At 37.4% G+C, this 20,699-nt stretch overlaps 2 protein-coding genes across 8 annotated transcripts in view; one reads left to right on the top strand and one right to left on the bottom strand.

Moving 5' to 3' along the window:
- LOC144309720 (homeobox protein Mohawk-like) overlaps nt 1-18,118 on the top strand; it is a 67,948-nt gene extending 49,830 nt beyond the window's left edge. For 4 of the 7 annotated variants that reach the window (XM_077890824.1, XM_077890825.1, XM_077890822.1 and 1 more), the window contains one exon: nt 17,929-18,093. In XM_077890824.1, the coding sequence (XP_077746950.1) occupies nt 17,929-17,949 (21 nt within the window). In that variant the 3' untranslated portion in view covers nt 17,950-18,093. Of the gene's footprint in view, nt 1-3,374; nt 3,744-17,928 lie in introns of those variants that run through there. The other 3 variants (XM_077890827.1, XM_077890829.1, XM_077890828.1) reach the window with 2 other exon arrangements.
- LOC144309719 (WW domain-containing adapter protein with coiled-coil-like) overlaps nt 10,595-20,699 on the bottom strand; it is a 28,633-nt gene continuing 18,528 nt past the window's right edge. The window contains exons 5-9 of the mRNA XM_077890820.1: nt 19,638-19,760; nt 18,362-18,510; nt 14,928-15,046; nt 13,271-13,457; nt 10,595-12,290 (exon numbers count right to left, since the gene is read on the bottom strand). Of these exons, the coding sequence (XP_077746946.1) occupies nt 12,171-12,290; nt 13,271-13,457; nt 14,928-15,046; nt 18,362-18,510; nt 19,638-19,760 (698 nt within the window). The 3' untranslated portion in view covers nt 10,595-12,170. The remainder of the gene's footprint in view (nt 12,291-13,270; nt 13,458-14,927; nt 15,047-18,361; nt 18,511-19,637; nt 19,761-20,699) is intronic.

Here is a 20,699-nt window from a genome sequence, read left to right as displayed (position 1 = left end):
CACAGCCCCCTGCCTTTCCCTCCCTTTCTCTCTTTTGTTTAAAATTGATTTATGTTATTGATTGTTAAAATGCTACATTTCTTTCTAAAGTCTCAAAATTATGGTAAAAGGTAGAAAATATAAGGAATGGCAGAGGACTACTTTTAGCCTTGAGAAAGTTTTAGTTTCATTGTTCTTTTCTCTAAATAATATTTAATGATAAAATAAATATTTTCTTTTTATTTTTAAGGTGCCTTATTTACAAACCACAGCACATAACATTTATAAGACAATATGTATGGCAGCTGTTTGCATTTAAATATATTTAAATCATGAAAATGTGCCATTCTTTTGTACTTAAATTTTCATGAAATGGCTTTGCAAGAATTTTTCTGTATATTATATTTGTTCTCCTTCTTCCCTGGTGGTCATTGAGATCTGGTGTTGTGTTTTGTTTTGTTTTTTGATGTATATGGGTGCTTGCTTTCTCTTTATCATTTCTTTGTTTCCATGATTAAGTTCTATATTTTTAATATCTTGTGAAGCTCACAGAAGTACCTTTCCTGAATATTACATTTCTTAAGGCTGTGGTATGGAACTTTATTATTTTAGTGACCCTTTTTATTCACTATATATAATTTTGGTAGGCCATTGGCAGTTGGGTCTCAGCACAGGATGGGTCTACATGCTCTGGAAAGGAACATTCTCAGCTCACCCTTCCACAGACACCTGGGCCATTCTCTGTTCTCAGCCTGCCCATCAACCATTAGGTGGCTTTGAGGTGACCACCATTTGCACTTTGGTTCTTGGTCCTTTGGTCCAAGAAGATGCTCTGACATTTTGCCTTTGTTCAAGAGCAAAGCCACCCACAGGCCTGGACAGGACTCTCTCAATCCTACTTCACAGCTACATTCAACATCATTTCCACTGCATTCAATTTCAGTGATTTTGGCCTTGGTGGTAGCCCGCTTTTTGCATAGTGGTTCTGTACCTTATATCCTTTTTTCTTTTAAGATTTTATTTATTTATTGGACAGAGAGCACAAGCAAGGGGAGTGGCAGGCAGAAGGAGAGAGAGAAGCAGGCTTCCCACAGAGCAGGGAGCCTAATACAGAACTCGATCCCAGGACCCTGGGATCAGGATCTGGGCTGAAAGCAGATGCTTAACCAACTCAGTCACCCAGGCGCCCTCTGTACCCTTAACCTTGTTCCTCTTTAGAGATCATATAGCTCTAGTTATATGATAGTTATAACTAGTTATAGCTCTAGTCTCAGGGCTGTTATAAAAATAACATTAAAAACGACCAAAAACTGTTTGTAAAACCTCATCACTATGTTGATGTATAATAAAACAATGCTCTGTTCTTTTTGAGGCAGCCGTGAATAAAACATTCTACTAAGAGCAGCAGAAACTAAGTTTACTTTAGTTTTTAAAAGCATATTATCCTACCCTAGAAAGAAAAAAATCTATGTTACGTTGAATAATTAGTTTTTAATCATCCCATGTGGATTACTATCTGTCACCCTATTTTCCCAAAGGAAAGATAAAAAAATACAAGGGTTACAAAAATAAAAGGTCCCACCACCACAGCAATATACAGTTGGGCCAACATGTTTATTTTCAAAACAGAAAACACAGATCTTATAACAGTATATTGTTACCATCACTGTTCCAATTAGAAGAAAGAGGATGATTTGATTATTCTGAAGTATTCTGTAATATATTACAGCAAAAATCTTGGGTTTCTTTTTTCTCTAGTTTGTATTTGTAATGACTATCCCTGAATTATATGTCATAGTATATTAAAAATTGTAATAACTGGGGAAAAACAATGCAAGTAAAGTGAAATGTTTTATCTCTCCCCCAAAAAAGGCATTTTTAGTGGCATTATATTCATATTTCAGTAAAAATAGGCAATGAAAACTATCTCTGAAGCTGGAGCACCCATTTCTGAAAAATATTTTCCAACAATAGTGTTATATCTTCTATTCACATGAAGATAGAATCAAGAACTTAGTTTGTTAAATACAGCCCTGTTATTTGATCTTTGTTGGAACATTAAGAATCCATAATGATTTTTGAGAAAAACTGAAGAAATTGTACATTTGCTGCTACACTTGAGTGAAACCCAGAAATTCCTGCACCAAACACAACCACTTCTAATGCTCTGCAGCAGTGCTCACTTCGGCAGCACATATTGTGATGCTCTGCAGCAGTTTTTCTCCCCAGGCAGCCATATATTAGAGCACCTGGGGAACTCATTCAAAGGCACATTTCTGGCATCTCTATGACCTATGGAGTCACAGTCTCAGAGACGGGATCCAGGAGCCTGCCCTTTGGAGAGGTTCCCTGTGTGTATTATTCTCCTCTCTACAGCATTCAAGAAGACAGGTTAGAGGCTAGGGTGTGATAGCAGAAAGCACATATAGGGCTAGCACCTCCGTGGAACTTGGAGCAGCTCCTGTGGCTGGTGAAGGGTGACAGCATTGCTTCTTCACTTCAGGAATCATGATGCCATAGCCTTTACTATGGACCAGGAATTGTTCCAAGAGTTCAGTACTCACTACCTCATTTAACCCTCACAGCCACCCAGGGAAGTAGGGTTACTGCTGTCCCCATTCTGTAGGGAAAGACACTTAGACGCAGTGTGCATAGCTTGCCCAAGGCTGCATGCCTGGTGAGTCGGCTGTTTTCCTATGGTCCCAGGACATATCTTGTGCTTCAAAAAATTATGATACAAAAAGATGGTTTTTTGATCTATAAAATGTTTTTGTTTTCCCTTCAAACAGATCAACTTATTACCATGCAGCAATTTTTCCCATTTTTTCCCTATAAATCTCTTGTATTCTAAATTTAGGTGATAATAGTGGATTAGGATCTGTATGTTTTTGGAATTTAATAAATGTGTTGGGATGTAGATTTCTGGATGAAATTTAGAGTGGATACCTCTGGCAAGATTTAAATGGCAGAGGTGGAGGGGTGGTCGTGGTGGTGGTGGGATTTCATCGAAATGGGACATCAGAAGACCTTTAGACTAGTGCTCTTGAACCTCTAGCCACAGCCAAGGCACCAGAAGGATTTTATCTTCCTTTTATGCCTAGTTCCTTCTTAAAATTCTCATGCCCTTCAATACCATCAGCAAAAATCTTCCCAATCTTCATTTCAAAGCCCATCCCTACTCCACTTTAGACTTTAAATGACTGTTTCTGAAATGAAAAGCAGAAAATCGCAGAACCTTTAAATGTAGAAATGTGTGAACATAGAACACTGACATGCCAAGTACAGTTTTAACATTTTAAATGTATTAACGTTGAAATGTATTTGAAAAGTAGAAGGACTAGTAATCCTGTTCATCTTGTGTCTAAAATATGTTTCTTTTCTATTAATAAATACAGCAGATGAACTGTGAGTAGAGAAGCTGTCATTTGCTACTCCTCGGAAAGATCCAAGAAGTTTGTGAACGTCATCTCTTTTATTGTGTCATTTCTGCTGTTAATGCAGTCAGACAGGTTTAACAGCAAGGTCTCCTAGTCTCTAGTGCCATTTCTGGAGATGGTAATTTGAGGAATTTGAAAAGCATGGCAAAAATGTGAGCCAATTCAAAGATACACTACAGTTCATATATCAAAGGAAAAATACTTTTTGATGGTTTCTCAGAGATACTGAAGAGCTTGAAAATACATAGATGGAAAAAAAAAAAGAAAAAGAAAATACATGGATGGAGCCAGACTCTCCAGCCAGTTTCTAGATCATTACAAATGCATATTTTTCCATTTCTTTTTATTGAAGATAGACCTATTAATACTTCACAACCTAACACTATGCAGCTACACATTCATTTGACAAGTCAACCTTCTAGAACTGCAGTGTGGCAGCTATATCATTGATCTCGGGAAAAAGAGTTCTTGTGCTACTGAAGAACTTAGAGGATGAATATCAATGTCAACTTTGGGCCAGAATTAAGGGTTAGCTAAGAATTGGTAAGTCCATCCAGTTTTCAAAACTAGTAGCCCAACTGGAATGTAAATGGAGTGCTTTTATAAACAATTAATGCTCCTTGCAACACACAGGGAGTTATTCATGCATAGTTAGGAAGTCATTTTCTGAGACTTTGGCTGGAAACGTAGCTTTCATGGATGAAACATTTTGGGTAACATCTCCAATATTCCCCTTGCGAAAATGAAGTAACGACATCCATTAGACACTTCAAGTTTGCAGCTCTTCTTTCATGTGGCTCCAGTCCTCTTGGTCTTGGCATGTTGTGATAGTTTGGCACAAAGTAGCATCATTTTGTCCTTGACGATGATAGATTCTGCACACTTAATCCATTAATCTGAGCTGATGGACTTTGCCCAGAGTTAAAATATTTTGTTCTTACATAATGGTTTTCTTATTAAATCTCTGAACAATACTCTTTTACGGGTGACTACATTCAACCCCATATTCTAGATGTAAAAAGTAAAGTGAGAGGAGGTTAATTTTTTTTAATTTTATGAGGATTTATATAGTGCTTGGTGTAAGTGCTCAAGCTCTCTTCTGTTTTAGAAAATATTCAATCATATGGTCCTCAAAAGAAGTTTATGAGTCTTGTGCTATTAGACCCATTATAGGTGAGAAAGCTGAAGCACAAGGAAGTCAAGCGGCTGGCCAGCTGAGATAGTAAGTAGTAGAGCAAGAGTCCAACTCCTGCTGTCTGGTTCCAGGGTCTGGGCTCCAACCACTGCACTAAACTGTCTCTGCGCCTCACACTAGACCAGCCTTGTAGTTAATAACAATGAACTAAGGACAGAAATGAGAATATTTAACATTTCCAAACCCCCTTTCTGGTCACTCACCAACAATTTCCTCCCCATAGACAGCATTCTCATTTTCAAAGTGAAGTTTCAAAGTGAAAGTCTTAGACTTTGGAAAGGTGGAACCTTTGAGATCACAGAGGAGCAATCTTGGTAGATTGGGATTACGCAGAACAATTTAGCATCAAGAATATTTAGTGAAAAAGATTGAAAGTGAAGTTAAGGCATGACAGATGGGTGGTACTCTGCTTATTTGAAAAGTTCCTTTCAAATTATAAGTCCCACTTCCTTCACCTTTAGTCCTCCAGCCTAGATTGATGCGTCAGAATACCTGTGCATTTTACAATAACAAAGGTACCACTTGGAATTAACAAGGAGCCATTAGTCTCAAGTTCTTATGCTCTGCATAGCAAGGAAAGCCATCAAGGCTAGACTCCCTAACTGATAAGGAGCCAAGCAACAGTTTCACAGGTTTGCACACAGACTGCTGGGGTCTGTGCCTTCATGGGTACTGCTGGAAAAATAAAGATATTCTGTTGTTCTTAATGGAAATATAACCTACCCTGAAAGCTTTGAGATGTCAACTTACCCTACCCTGACCAGGGAGCTCTTTGCTATTGGTCCAGAAGAGAGGAATGTGGTTTCTAATTTTTATTTCCTGGCAGGAGTTAGAGGAGATGATGCATTGACAGGCAGCTGAAGGTGGGGACCCTGTGGATCCAGGACATCTGGGCATCATTAGCCATGGTGAGGGGCCAGCCCACATGAGAGGTAGCAGGAAGGAAAAGAATCTATGGCCAGATGGTGGAAGTCATGGCTGGAGGAAACACTGGCTTAATTTTTGGAAAAGATTTTTCTTCAAACTCTGAAATGACTTTGGAAGCCACTCGTTCTTTAAGGCCTCAGGATAAATAATTTAGCTAGCATATTGCAAAAGGGAAAAAATTGTAACTCTATCCATGAAGATGAGGTGGGTTTCATTTTATAATTCTCACTATTCAGAAAGCTTGCACAACTCCCTCGTCTCAAGGCTGTCGAAACTCAGTCTTCAATAACTCTTCTGCAAGCAGTGTCCTTGATACTCGCCAAGCTCAATTGCAATCTCTTCCTGTCATGCTAACGTTTTGAAGTAGAACTCACTTCTGGTCATAGTGGATCTGGAAGAAGCAGTTCAGTCATCAACAGATACGTGTTGCAGGTTGTTGGGTATTTTTTTCCTTCCTGCTGAGGCAAACATCACTTAGAATGATTTATCATTACTCATTCAGAAGCTCTGACTACCCCAAAGAGAGGCTAACCACAAAAATTTCTTCTAAAAGTGATGTAGCCACAGCTGTCTAGGAGTTATTTAGCAGTAATTCACTCTGGGCAATAGAAGAGTGATTAGAAGGATATCACATCTATTAAAATGTCAATCTAATTAAAGCATGGGAGAGAGCTCAAGAGAGCTTAGAGTCCCTATTCTGTGATTTGGATAGACTTTTTTACTTTACAGATTAAATCATAAGCTGGAAACAAAGTCTCTTTGCATCTCTGTGGTCTAAAATACTAACAAAAAGAAAAAAAAAGATTCTTAATAGATTAATAGGTTGTCATTCAGTAGGGTTTCTAGTAAACAGCATGTTAAGCCTTGTCCTTGTCATGGTCTCCAAAAGTGACTTTATTTTTTTTATAATAAATGTATTTTTTATTGGTGTTCAATTTGCCAACATACAAAATAACACCCAGTGCTCATCCCGTCAAGTGCCCCCCTCAGTGCCCATCACCCATTCACCCCCATCCCCCGCCCTCCTCCCCTTCCACCACCCCTAGTTCGTTTCCCAGAGTTAGGAGTCTTTATGTTCTGTCTCCCTTTCTGACATCTCCCACACACTTCTTCTCCCTTCCCTTATATTCCCTTTCACTATTATTTATATTCCCCAAATGAATGAGAACATATAATGTTTGTCCTTCTCTGATTGACTTACTTCACTCAGCATAATACCCTCCAGTTCCATCCACGTTGAAGCAAATGGTGGGTATTTGTCATTTCTAATGGCTGAGTAATATTCCATTGTATACATAGACCACATCTTCTTTATCCATTCATCTTTCGATGGACACCGAGGCTCCTTCCACAGTTTGGCTATTGTGGACATTGCTGCTAGAAACATCGGGGTGCAGGTGTCCTGGCATTTCATTGCATCTGTATCTTTGGGGTAAATCCCCAACAGTGCAATTGCTGGGTCGTAGGGCAGGTCTATTTTTAACCCTTTGAGGAACCTCCACACAGTTTTCCAGAGTGGCTGCACCAGTTCACATTCCTACCCACAGTGTAAGAGGGTTCCCCTTTCTCCACATCCTCTCGAACCTTTGTGGTTTCCTGCCTTGTTAATTTTCCCCATTCTCACTGGTGTGAGGTGGTATCTCATTGTGGTTTTGATTTGTATTTCCCTGATGGCAAGTGATGCGGAACATTTTCTCATGTGCGTGTTGGCCATGTCTGTGTCTTCCTCTGTGAGATTTCTGTTCATGTCTTTTGCCCATTTCATGATTGGATTGTTCGTTTCTTTGGTGTTGAGTTTAATAAGTTCTTTATAGATCTTGGAAACTAGCCCTTTATCTGATACGTCATTTGCAAATATCTTCTACCATTCTGTAGGTTGTCTTTGAGTTTTGTTGACTGTATCCTTTGCTGTGCAGAAGCTTCCTATCTTGATAAAGTCCCAATAGTTCATTTTTGCTTTTGTTTCTTTTGCCTTTGTGGGTGTATCTTGCAAGAAGTTACTGTGGCCGACTTCAAAAGGGGTGTTGCCTGTGTTCTCCTCTAGGATTTTTATGGAATCTTGTCTCACATTTAGATCTTTCACCCATTTTGAGTTTATCTTTGTGTCTGGTGCAAGAGAGTGGTCTAGTTTCATTCTTCTGCATGTGGATGTCCAATTTTCCTGGCACCATTTATTGAAGAGACTTTCTTCCAGTGGATAGTCTTTCCTCCTTTATCGAATATTAGTTGACCATAAAGTTGAGGGTCCACTTCTGGATTCTCTATTCTGTTCCATTGATCTATGTGTCTGTTTTTGTGCCAGTACCACACTGTCTTGATGACCACAGCTTTGTAGTACAACCTGAAATCTGGCATTGTGATGCCCCCGATATGGTTTTCTTTTTTAAAATTCCCCTGGCTATTCGGGGTCTTTTCTGATTCCACACAAATTTAAAATAATTTGCTCTAACTCTCTGAAGAAAGTCCATGGTATTTTGATAGGGATTGCATTAAACGTGTAAATTGCCCTGGGTAACATTGACATTTTCACAATATTAATTCTGCCAATCCATGAGCATGGAATATTTTTCCATCTCTTTGTGTCTTCCTCTATTTCTTTCAGAAGTGTTCTATAGTTTTTATGGTATAGATCCTTTACCTCTTTGGTTAGGTTTTTTCCTAGGTATCTTATGCTTTTGGGTGCAATTGTAAATGGGATTGACTCCTTAATTTCTTTTTCTTCAGTCTCATTGTTAGTGTATAGAAATGACTTTATCGATAGAGACCACTTGAATAATTGAATGCAGTAGTTAAAAACATGACCTTTAGTTTGGCTGACATGGCACTAAGACTCACCACCCCCAATGCCAAACTGAGTCCTTTGCGAGTTTCTGGACCCCTCTATGCTACTGTGTCATTTGAAAATAAGGGCCATGATTCTATTTTACAGGGTTATTGTAAGCATCTAACCAGATAACATTTTAGAGTTCCTGGCATCATGCCTAACATAAGAATAAGCATCCAATGAATGTTAGTTAGTAATTATTATTCTAAAGATAACCCCTTCTCATAACATTTGAGTCTCTCAATATTCAAGTTTAAACTGGATGAAGCTGGATTTTGAATTCTTTCAATCTGTTTATATTTCACAGGCAAAAAGCATTTTCACATCAGGGAAGACCAAATGGCAGATTATTATCATTTATTAACAAGGTGTAAGGCAAACGTAGAAATTTAGTGAAAAAGCAAACGTACAGCATGACCCCATTTTAAAAAACATATAAACCTGTTTGGAAAGCCATAGAACCAAATGTTATATTAGTTTTCCCTAAATTTCCTTTACTTTCTCTCTTATACTTTTTCCCAGATTCTGCAGTGAACCTGTATTACTTTCTTATTAGAGACATGCAGCATATGCTATTCTTCAAAGGAAAGAAGTGTAGAGTCACTGTGGAACCAACCAATCTTTATGTATATGTGTGTGACCCCGCCTGGATCTAGTATGGGGGAGATAAAGATAGAGACTGTGGAGGTAGGAGCAGGGAGCCCCAGGGAATCGCTGTGTCCATTTGGGGTAAGCTCCTGTAGATTTAGAGCTGTTGGCTTTTTGTCACCTTCAGAGAGGTTTTCCATCTGCCTGGTTCACCAGAGTCTTATTCTTTATCTCAATTGTTCTAAGTATGTAAATAATTCCAAAAATTGATCTGGTGTCCTGGGGACTCATGGACCTCTGCGATCAGAAACACACTGAACCATGGCTGTCTCCAATGATGGCCCCAAAACTGACACAGTGTGAGGGGATGCAGTTGTCAAGCGCCTGGAGCTCTGACTCACTCCACTTTAATTTAGGGAAATACATAGTACATGATTTTTATATTATTTATTTAATTTTTTAAAAAATTAAAAAAATTTCTTTTTATTGGAGTTCAATTTGCCAACACACAGCATAACACCCAGTGCTCATCCCATCACGTGCCCCCCTCAGTGCCCGTCACCCAGTCACCCCAACTCCCGCCCACCTCCCATTCCACCACCCCTTGTTCATTTCCCAGAGTTAGGAGTCTCTCATGTTCTATCACCCTCTCTCATATTTCCCCATTCATTTTCTCTTCTTTCCCCTTCATTCCTTTTCACTATTTTTATATTCCCCAAATGAATGAGACACCATATAATGTTTGTCCTTCTCTGATTGACTTATTTCACTCAGCATAATACCCTCCAATTCCATCCACGTCGAAGCAAAAGGTGGATATTTGTCGTTTCTAATGGCTGAGTAATATTCCATACATAGACCACATCTTCTTTATCCATTCATCTTTCGATGGACACCGAGGCTCCTTCCACAGTTTGGCTATTGTGGACATTGCTGCTAGAAACATCGGGGTGCAGGTGTCCCGGCGTTTCACTGCATCTGTATCTTTGGGGTAAATCCCCAACAGTGCAATTGCTGGTCGTAGGGCAGGTCTAGTTTTAACTCAGCAGTTTAACTCTGCCTTCAGCCCAGGGCCTGATCCTGGAGACCGGGATCGAGTCCCACGTCAGGCTCCCTGCATGGAGTCTGCTTCTCCCTCTGCCTTTGTCTCTGCTGCTCTCTCTCATGAATAAATAATTTTTTTAAATAAATAAAAAATCTTTTAAAAATGTTTAAAAAAAGATAAAATGAATAACTACAGTTAAAACTAAGAAATTAAAAATGGATTGGTCTAGGGGCACCTGAGTGGCTGAGTCAGTTGGGTGTCCCAACTCTTGCTTTTGGCTCAGGTCATGATCTTAAGGTCCGGTCCTGAGATCAAACCCCATGGCAGGCTCTGTGCTCAGCAGGGAGTCTGCTCTAAATTCTCTCTCCCTCTGCCCCTCCCCATCTCAAATAAATAAATATTTAAAAATAAATAAATGTGTTAGTCTAGAGTTAAGACAAAATGACCAGTGAATGCATGAAACACTAGGATGACAAAAGTTAGAATGTCTCCTGGTTTTCTAACAATTTCTCAATTAATTTGACTATAAAGACTGATTTTTTAAAATGTCATTTACTGTATCACCACAGATACACACAAAAGGCAGCACATATTAAATATGAGACACATATTTTATTTTATTTCTTTATTCATGAGACATACAGAAGCAGAGACATAGGCAGAGGGAGAAGTAGGTTCCCTGCAGGGAGCCTGATGTGGGACTTGATCCCAGTACCACGGGATCACAACCTGAGCCAAATATGTTTTCTAGGCCACAACAGAATAAGCCTAGAATAAACTAGGTGCAAGAGGCTAATCATTTTGAAGAACAAATTCTCAATATAAACATAGGCTCATAAAGAAAGCTGAGTCAAATTCCAATTAACAAGCATATTTAAAACAAAAAATAAAATAAACTCCACGGCTAACTAGGTTTCCATGAACTTCATAAACCTTCCATGAACTTCTGACCCTTCTTTTCTATGGAGTATGATATTTACTGCCTGTACCAGTGAAATAGGCATAATTATATAGTATTTATAGCTTGGTAATCAGTGTATACTGTTGTCAATAGTTGGGGCAGCAAATAATTTCCTAAAAGTCAAATCACCTGTCTTATTAAGCCAAAATGTAGTCAAGTTTTATGTATGTTTGAAGTACTTTCAGAGCAATCATAAACAAATCCCAGTTGATATTCAAAATACAACTCCAGAGAATTTAATAAAGGATTAGACAAAAACAGTTTTCAATTTTTACTATAAATGCCAACTTGGTATTTACTAAATATTTGTAGATTCATGTTAAGACTAACTCTACTTGTGACCCAGTGACTTATAAAGATAGGATGTGAGAGGCCCTTAAAAATTTGTCCTTGATTTTATAAGACACATGTAAAAAATATCTGTCCTATTTACTTGGATGTAGATATCCTTGCTTGAGTAGGATACTAGATTAAAAACTGAGAGACAAGAAGAGTTTAAGTGAAAACACCTCAGAAACAGATATACTTGCTAGACAATTAAATTTCCAAGGGATCTTGGAAATATCCAAAGACAATGTTTACAGTGATTTGAAATTTCAACTGAAACAAGTATGGCCAGCAACCAAATACTACCCTCAATTGAAGAGGAGACCCTTTATAATTAGTTGCTGTCAACTGTGTTAACAGTTGTTGTTAACATTTAGTTAACATTATATGTTAACAGTGTTATAACATTTCACTATTTAAATACTATTGTACTTTACAGAGTTAGAAGACAAAAGTCTAATGAAGCATCTACCATGGGTTAGAGAACTAAAATCTAGATGCCATTACCATTCACCAGGATTATTATTAAATTACAAAGTGTAATCATAGTGTGGGGCACCTGGGTGGCTCAGTTGGTTGAGAGTTCAACTCTTTGTTTTGGCTCAGGTCATGATCTTATTATGGGTCTAGAGATCAAGACGTGTTATCAGGCTCCACATTTAGTAGGGAGTCTGCTTAAAGATTCTCTGCCTCTGCTCCCCCCCACCCACCTCACTCACTCTCTCTCTTAAATCAATCGTTTTTTAAAAATGCAGTTACAGTGTTATGGAACACGTTCTATCAAAGAGAACTTTAAATTTCAGAAATGAAATTTGATTTATATTCTTCAGTCTGATTTAAGATATACTAAGACAAAAACTTTGTCAGTGAAAAACTTACCTTTGCTCTCACAAAGTTGCTTGAATTTCACATACTCGGACTAAAGATCTTAAATTTTTTAATTCAGTACAAATTTCTGACATGTGAACACTTCCCATATTATGGGCTTCTTCTCGCAATCTTGATGCCTATAATTAAAGAAATAAAGATCACATACATGCCACAATCACGTACAAAAAAAAAAAAAAAAAACCCCAAAACATTAAATTTCTGACAACTTTGTACCAAGATTACAGAACAATCCGCCTTTAAATCCACAAAAATGATAGTGAATCTAAAGGAGAAAAAGGATTTTCTTTAAAAAACTGTCTAATGGTGGAAAGAAGGTATTTTTCCAAGATTTCCCCCTTCAACTTCTGGAGGATATAGTATTTCCAATTTTAGTATTGCATAGCACTAAGGATAGAAGAGCTCATGATTCGTGGTTAATAAGATGCTGAGTCAGCCAGAGTAAAGTTCAGGTGTAACAATGTTAAAAGGGACTTCACTGTATTCTGATGTCATAAGATATGCAATATTACCTCTGTGAACTTAGAGAAAATTTCAGACAGTCAGTAAGCTGCTAAAAGGGAGAAGCCAATGGCAGTTAATTGGAATGTCCAAAGGTCCCTCATTCCAAAGCAAAACTGTTTTCTAACTTCTACTTGCTAGTCTAGTGGAGAGATAGAAGAGTAATAGTATGAACAAGTTCTAAAACTATCAGAGCAGCTGGCTGAGTAGCATCCTGGCTTTAAGCCTCATAACTATTCTAACTGGGTGACTTTGGTATATAATTTATTTGGTCTTAAGGGTCTTCAATGGTAAAATGGGAGAACTCATCTGCACTGCTTAACAGTTTTGAGAAGTGGAGAAAATAAAGCACTCAGCACAGTGCTAAATGCTGAGTATATTAAAATATTTTATGTGAAACCATAAAAAGTTATCTCATAAATGCCCTAAAATAAGTGCTTACCAAATATTTAATTTAATGCACTGACTATAGACAATCTAATTAGACATTACTTTAAATGTAGCTTAAATTCAGTGATCTAGATTAGATTTTCTAGAAGAAATTATATTTTGTCATTCATCCAAAGGTAAAACATCTGCTATGAATCATGTAACATACTTGCTTCTCTGCATGATCTGCAGGCCATCCTTGAACATGTTTTATGAGATTTTCATTGAAGTGTGCTGCTAGCGTAGGTGTTAATGAACATGTAGGTCGGGCAGATGAATTCTGTGGTACAACTGTTGCGTTTGATGCATTACTACTAGAAGTATGATTTGGACCAGGCGATGGACTTCTCTGGCTACTGGAAGAGAAAAAAGAATTGAATGTATAGTATATTTTTAAAAGGAGATACCTAAAAATTGTCAATATCTTCTATTAAATTAAAGATATCCAAATTCCTAAGAAAAATCTGTTATTTTAACATCAAATACATAGAATTTAAAATCCAAAGTGTAGTTATATATCATGTACTCCTTAAACACACTTTTGGGAGGAAAAAGGGCCCTTCTAAGAACAGTAATGTCAGTTAAATTTAAACTAATAGTGCTCTTCAAATTTGACAGCAGAACCTGTGATTTTGTATACCAGAAACACTACTCAGAATGTAACTAAGAAATGGTCATATTTTAACAGTTGTAGATATAAGGCACAACTGAGTATTGCATCTTAAGTACATGTAGATAAAGAGGGGGAAAAAATCTATTGCCTTTGTTTAGTGTCAGAACAAAATACTGAATCAGAGGGTAGATAATGTGAAGCAAAATACAGGCATTTTATTGGACAGCAACAAATGAGTTTAGTGGCAAAATAAGACCCAAAATAACACTCTGAGATAAGTTATCTTCTTTTAAAACTGTATGGTTTGGCTAGGGTTTGGGGATATGGTGGTAAGAACCAAAACTTTAATCACCCAAGTTGATTTCCTACCTGCTTCACCAGACTTGGCTCTGAATGAATTTCAGTTATTTCCAAAAACTAAATCTCCCAAAGGATGAAGAGTTTTCATCACTGAGGATATTTAAAATAATACTGCAGCCTCTAAAGACAATTTAAAAGAAGTATTTCCCAAAAATGTTCTGAGCAATGGCAACATTGCTGGAGTAAGTAGACAGCTTCCCAAGGTGATTATTTTGAAGGGAACAACTCTCATTTGGATGTAAAAGTTCTGAAATGCTTGTTTAGAAAACAACAATAAAAACAATAGTTGAATTATTTTGCTACCTCATAGCAAGAAATCAAAATAGGAAAATCAATCAAATGAAAATCATTTAAAGTTGTATTTGTTAATTAACAAAGAAACATGTAACACAATACAGCCCTATCTGACAAGCACTCCACACAGGGGTCAAAATTGAAGCTCTTAGGAAAACCTGACACATACCAGTTGAGAAATAGTATTTCCCATTTTTGGATTCAGCAATACACTCATATCTAAAACTGCTATGAGGAGGTTAAAAAATGATGTCATTTCCAACAAGTATTATAAAATCAGGTGCCCTCTTTGTACAAGTATGACATATTGTTACTCCTATCATATTCTATTAAGTAAAATCTGAAGAATGACTTTCTTCAAAAAATAAGCTGGCTTCATTACTAGAGACAACAACCTACTTGGAGTAAGATTTGCCTTTGTAAATCTTATAATACATAAAACTTAGGCTAACCATGGATTCTTACAAGATCAAGTTCTATTATACATATATTTTTATAATATTCAAACAATGCAGCATGCAACATTAATGAAAAAATGTTTCAACACACATGAACTTACTTTGAGCGCTGAAGACTTCGAGGAGAGACAGGTTCATGACCTTGCTGTTTGTCAGCAGTTACAGGCTGCTGTGTGGCCGATTGTGAAACCGGTCCTTGCTTAACTACTGGAGTACTAACCTGAAATGTCAAAATCTGGTGAGACAGGCTTCTATTATATACATAAATACCATGGAAAGTACATAAAACCAAAAGTACTATCAATGTGAAGTCTCTTATTTCTATTCTTTAGTAATTTTTAAGATAACATGAGCTGTCCCCTAATTGTTTCATAATTATTAGTGATATAGACATATTTAATTGTGTAAATCATGGTCATCCAGGTCCCCAAATCCACACACCCCTCCAAATCTAGTTGGATAGTCTTAAACTCTGAAAAATCTAGAGACTTCAAGAATTGCAGTCAGATTAATTTCCCAAAGTTCACAGTTAGAAGAGCCACGTTCATTTTGAGACTAACATAGAATTTCTTCATAAAATGGCCCAGAAGACTTTAAGATTACTTTTTGTAAAGCAGAAGAACACAAACTAGTTCTCTAATGTTGAGCCCAGTTTTCTTTCTAATACACTAAGATAGCTCCTCTGATTCAGTTATTTTTATATCAGTAAAAATTAATGTTACTATATCATACAAATACAGCTGCTCAAATTTAAACCACATATGCAGAGCGTATAGATTGGTCTACCAGTGAATGAGTCAACACTGGAGTGGTCTTCAAAGACATGTTACCCTACAGAGGTGGAACAAGAGGACCATGATTGTCAGTGAGGATATGTACACTACACATACTTACATGCCACAGAAAAAGAAAACAAGTACTTTTAAACACAAGCCCCGAATTAAGGCACGAAGGCAGACAGCCATTTGTGATTAAGTCACATCCTCCAATAATAGTTTTGTTTTTTTCTTCTTTCTTCCTTTTTTTTTTTTTTTTTTTAATATTCCCCCAAACAAATCTGGATAGCCTGGCTACATAAAAATCATTTTTATAAGCATTTTTATAAGGTCTACTTAATACTGAATTCCCACTTAAAAAAAAATTTGATGGGGATCCCTGGGTGGCGCAGCGGTTTGGCGCCTGCCTTTGGCCCAGGGCGTGATCCTGGAGACCCGGGATCGAATCCCGCGTCAGGCTCCCGGTGCATGGAGCCTGCTTCTCCCTCTGCCTATGTCTCTGCCTCTCTCTCTCTCTCTCTGTATGACTATCATAAATAAAATTAAAAAAAAAAATTGATGCCCATATACATAAGGGATTTGAAATGCTAATCTTATAACTGATTGTAAAACTTTACAATCACTTTTAGTCATTATTTATTGTACTCCTAAGATACTACACCCTGACGAGTTTTAAGCTCTAAGAAGATCTCCTTTGTTGAAACAATTTTTTCCTTCTCTCACAAAGTGCAAACAGTATGAAATTGCAGAATAGACTAATTTCTTTTTAAATTTTGAGTTAAATGTATCAATCCAGACTGACCCTAAAATGAGTTTAGATAAATGACTTAAATAGGGAAGGGATAAGCTAAGGAAGACCTAAAAGCTGTCCTAGCATCAATTTCAAGTTATCTTTCAATACGTTTTTATTTTTAGGCTTCTGTGAAAAAGCCTAAAGCTTTAAGCCTTAACTTTATTTCAATATAAAATTTTGGCAAGACCCCTGGTTGGCTTAGTAGGTAGAGCATTCAACTCTTGGATCTCAGGGTTGTGAGTTCGAGCCCCACGATAAGCGTAGAGACTGCTTAAAAATAAAATCTTAGGGATCCCTGGGTGGCGCAGTGGTTTAGCGCCTGCCTTTGGCCCAGGGCGTGATCCTGGAGACCCCGGATCGAATCCCACGTCGGGCTCCTGGTGCATGGAGCCTGCTTCTCCCTCTGCCTACGTCTCTGCCTCTCTCTCTGTGTGACTATCATAAATAAATAAAAAATTAAAATAAAATAAAATAAAATAAAATCTTAAAAAAAAAAAAATCTTCAGGGGATTCCTGGGTGGCTCAGCAGTTTGGCACCTGCCTTTGGCCCAGGGCCTGGTTCTGGAGTCCCAGGATCGAGTCCCACGTCGGGCTCCCTACATGGATCCTGCTTCTCTCTCTGCCTGCCTCTCTCTCTCTCTCTCTCTCTCTGTGTCTCTCATGAATAAATAAATAAATTCTTAAAAAAAAAAAGTTCCTTCTTAAAAAAAAAATCTTCAGCATGAAGGATTGAAATAGCCTACTTTTTAACTAAAAAGAATTTCTTAAATTTACCATTAAGAAAAAAAACTGCAATTTGTGCATATACCAACTTCCAAATCTTTTAATGTTTTGCTGGTAATAGGACTACAAAGCAAAGAATGAGTATGACTAAGATTTGCTTAAGAAATTTTGGGTAAGGGATACCTGGGTAGCTCAGCAGGTAAGCGTCTGCCTTCCACCTAGGGTGTGATCCCAGAGTACTGGGATCAAGTCCCACATCGGGCTCCCTGCATGGAGCCTGCTTGTCCCTCTGCCTGTGTTTCTGCCTTTCTCTGTGTCTCTCACGAATAAATAAAATCTTAAAAAAAAAAAATTTGGGCAAGACTCAAATGATATAGTATAAAATCTGAAGGCAGTGTTGTTAAGGTCTGGTTTATATTCCAATAAGAAGAGACCAGCAATTTTCTAACTGTCTCTGAGGAGCCATTCATGCAAACTTTTGCTTGGAGAAACACAGGTAGTATAAGCTTAGTAAAATGGATTCTGTGTTCAGAAAGACCTAGGCCTTAAATTCTGATTCCACCACAAAAACTGGATTTAACTGAAGGCTTAATTCTCTTATCTATTAAATGAAGCAAATAGTAGTTGATTCTCATGATGTGAAGTTAAATATAATACTATTAAGCTCTTAGCACAGAAATGGATTCATTTCTAAAATAAAAGTATGGGAGGAAAGCCACTGGAAAACAGGTTATATCTTTTAAAAAGTTAAAAAACTCTACAAATATTAAGACAATTATTTTATCCTTCTTTATCCCACTCTTCCTCCAGGTCACAAATCTCAGCCAGTAAGAGAAAACAATCAGCGTATAAAAGTAACACATATGATGGGGGTGCCTAGGTGGCTCAGTCAGTTATGTGTCTGACTTCCCGGTACTAGGATCAAGCCGCCAGTGAGCTCCCAGCTCAGCAAGGGGTCTGCTTCTCCCTCTGCCCTCCCCCCCCATGCCCTCTCTGTAAATAAATAAATATAATTTTTTAATTAAAAAAATGTTTAAAAGTAGCATAGATGCAACTCCCTCTAGAGTCCTCAATTTACTGAGACTAACCTGCATCTAAGCTGACCCATCATTCACTCCACCACTACTACACGTTCTCAAAGAGGGCTTTTCCTACAATAGAGAGTCTAAAACATTAAACTTGTTTTTCCAGAAGTGAGTGCTTTCGTGCTTTCTTTTCCAAATTTCCCTCAAAAGCAACATACCTTTGGCTGTGATGAAACAGGAGGAGTACTAATCAAAGGTTTGATAGGGACTGTGTTAGTCTGAGGTATGCTTATTCTTGGAGACACATACGATCTTGGGGATGATGCATCAGAAGTTAAAGACATTGGAGACTGATTAGATGGCTGAGCTGTGAAAAAGTAAAGCAATTAATTAATTCCAAATAAACCAAAACTTCCGTAATATATATGTAGAGGTCTTTCCATCCCTCTACATGCCCCCTGAACACCAGACAGAACACTTAACTGTTTAAAGTCAGAATCTGAAATACTCACTGGAGTCACGGACTAAAAACGAGCTGTGAATTAGAGAAGCACATCCAATGTATGCCTCCTCCAACCTGTTTTTTTAGGCTGAAGCAAGAAGGTAAGCCTGAACTATTCTCACATGGAAGGCATCCTCACCATTCTTATTTGTTCTTTCTTATTCTATATTTAGGCCTGGTTATACCCCTTTATCTCCTGCCTCATGAGGATAACCAGAGAGTTAAGTCTTTGCACTATTATATTTCAATTTCAGAATAAGTGTTTCTGCTCAGTTTATTAGTTTTCAGAATTGGGGCAGGGGGACAAGTCAAAGTGACCAATTCATTTCTTCTTTGTTCCTATATATGCCTCTTTCCATTGGATGTTTCATGGAGAAGAGAAATAGGTAATTTAAGACAGGACTTGAGCATTTCTGTATCCTGTGGTCAGTCAAAAATCATTAAACATCAAATGTGAACCAAACCAACACTTAAAATATATTCAATGTTTCATAAAAATTGAGGACCTATCAGTTTACACTCAGCTTTATATCAGTTTACACTCAGCTTTAGAGTACATTGACAACTTAAAGTCTGAATTAAATATGTATTACAGATTTAATGGCAATACTGGAAGATAAATGTCAATGTTTGCCTCATCTGGAAAAAAAAATACTGTATATACTAGTGTTAGAAAAAAAAATCATCAAACATCAGGGGTGTTTGAGTGGCTCAATAGATTGGGCATCTGCCTTCTGCTCAGGTCATGGTCTCAGGGTCCCAGGATTGAGTCCCACATTGGGCTCCCTGCTCAGCAGAAAGTCTGTTTCTCCCCGCCCTCATGTACATTCTCTCAAATAAATAAATAAATAAAAGTAAAAACAAATTACAGGATCCTGTAAAACAAACATCAAATTGTTATAGCTAGTCTCTTCAGAAACCAAAAAGTTTTACCATGAACCCCCTGCTCCAAATTAATATACAATTCTCACAATACCTAAGAAAATGAATACCTTGTGTAGAGAGCTGAGCAGCTTGAGAAATCAAAGAAGTTATGTTGAAAGCAGATGGTCCAGCAGTAAGAAACTTATGAATTATAGACTGCAATGAGGCTTGTGTCACAGCTGCTGTAAGAACTAAACACATATCTTAAATTAAAATAAAAACATAGTGGCACAGTATGGTATTAGTAACAACTTGAAAACTAAAAAAACCCCAAAGAAACTGCAGTGTTTCAAACTAGAACTCTCAAAATAAAAATCTGTAAGATGGTAATAAAATGGGTCCAGAGATAGGAAATGATCAGAGGTAGAAGAAATTTAATGGTTTTTTTTTGTAAAGGAAAACAGTAGTTTTCCTTTGCATTAAAATTTGTGTTCAATTTAAGAAACTCCGGAGACTTTTTAAAAACAGTAAAGAGTGTTCCCTGGAAATTCTGATTATACCAGAAATCTATTCATTAATAGCTAAAGGGCTTTTGTAGGTTACCTGAAATTAAAAAGATAAAGGGTAGTTATTTCATGTGAATGCTTTACTAAACAAGGTGACCATTAAAACCCTACATTAGGGCAGCCCAGGTGGCTCAGCGGTTTAGTGCCTGCCTTCAGCCCAGGGCATGATCCTGGAGACCCGGGATCGAGTCCCATGTCAGGCTCCCTGCATGGAGCCTGCTTCTCCATCTGCCTGTGTCTTTGCCTCTCTTTCTCTCTGTGCCTCTCATGAGTAAATAAATAAAATCTTTAAAAATAAAATAAAATAAAACCCTACATTAATACCCACTCCAACAATCTTTTAAAGAACAGACATTAAATAAAAGAAGCTAGGTAATTTAGGAACATCATTTATTTTCAAAGCACAAGATCCTTTATTATTGACATTTTCTTATGCTATCATCTCTTCAAACTGCTTAAAGTCCTACTTTCCCTAGTAAAACATGTACCTATCAAATAGAATGGCACAGTTATCTTAAGAGAATAAAATCAAAATGCAAGAAAGTACAGTAAGAACAAAATTATTGACCAACTAGCGTGAAATAGCTCCATTTTTAAGATAAAGGAAGAACTTAACCATTTAGC

Source organism: Canis aureus, unplaced genomic scaffold (genome assembly GCF_053574225.1).
Source record: "Canis aureus isolate CA01 unplaced genomic scaffold, VMU_Caureus_v.1.0 ptg000196l_RagTag, whole genome shotgun sequence".
Lineage (NCBI taxonomy): Eukaryota > Metazoa > Chordata > Mammalia > Carnivora > Canidae > Canis > Canis aureus.
This window is presented reverse-complemented; position numbering and strand designations above follow the sequence as displayed.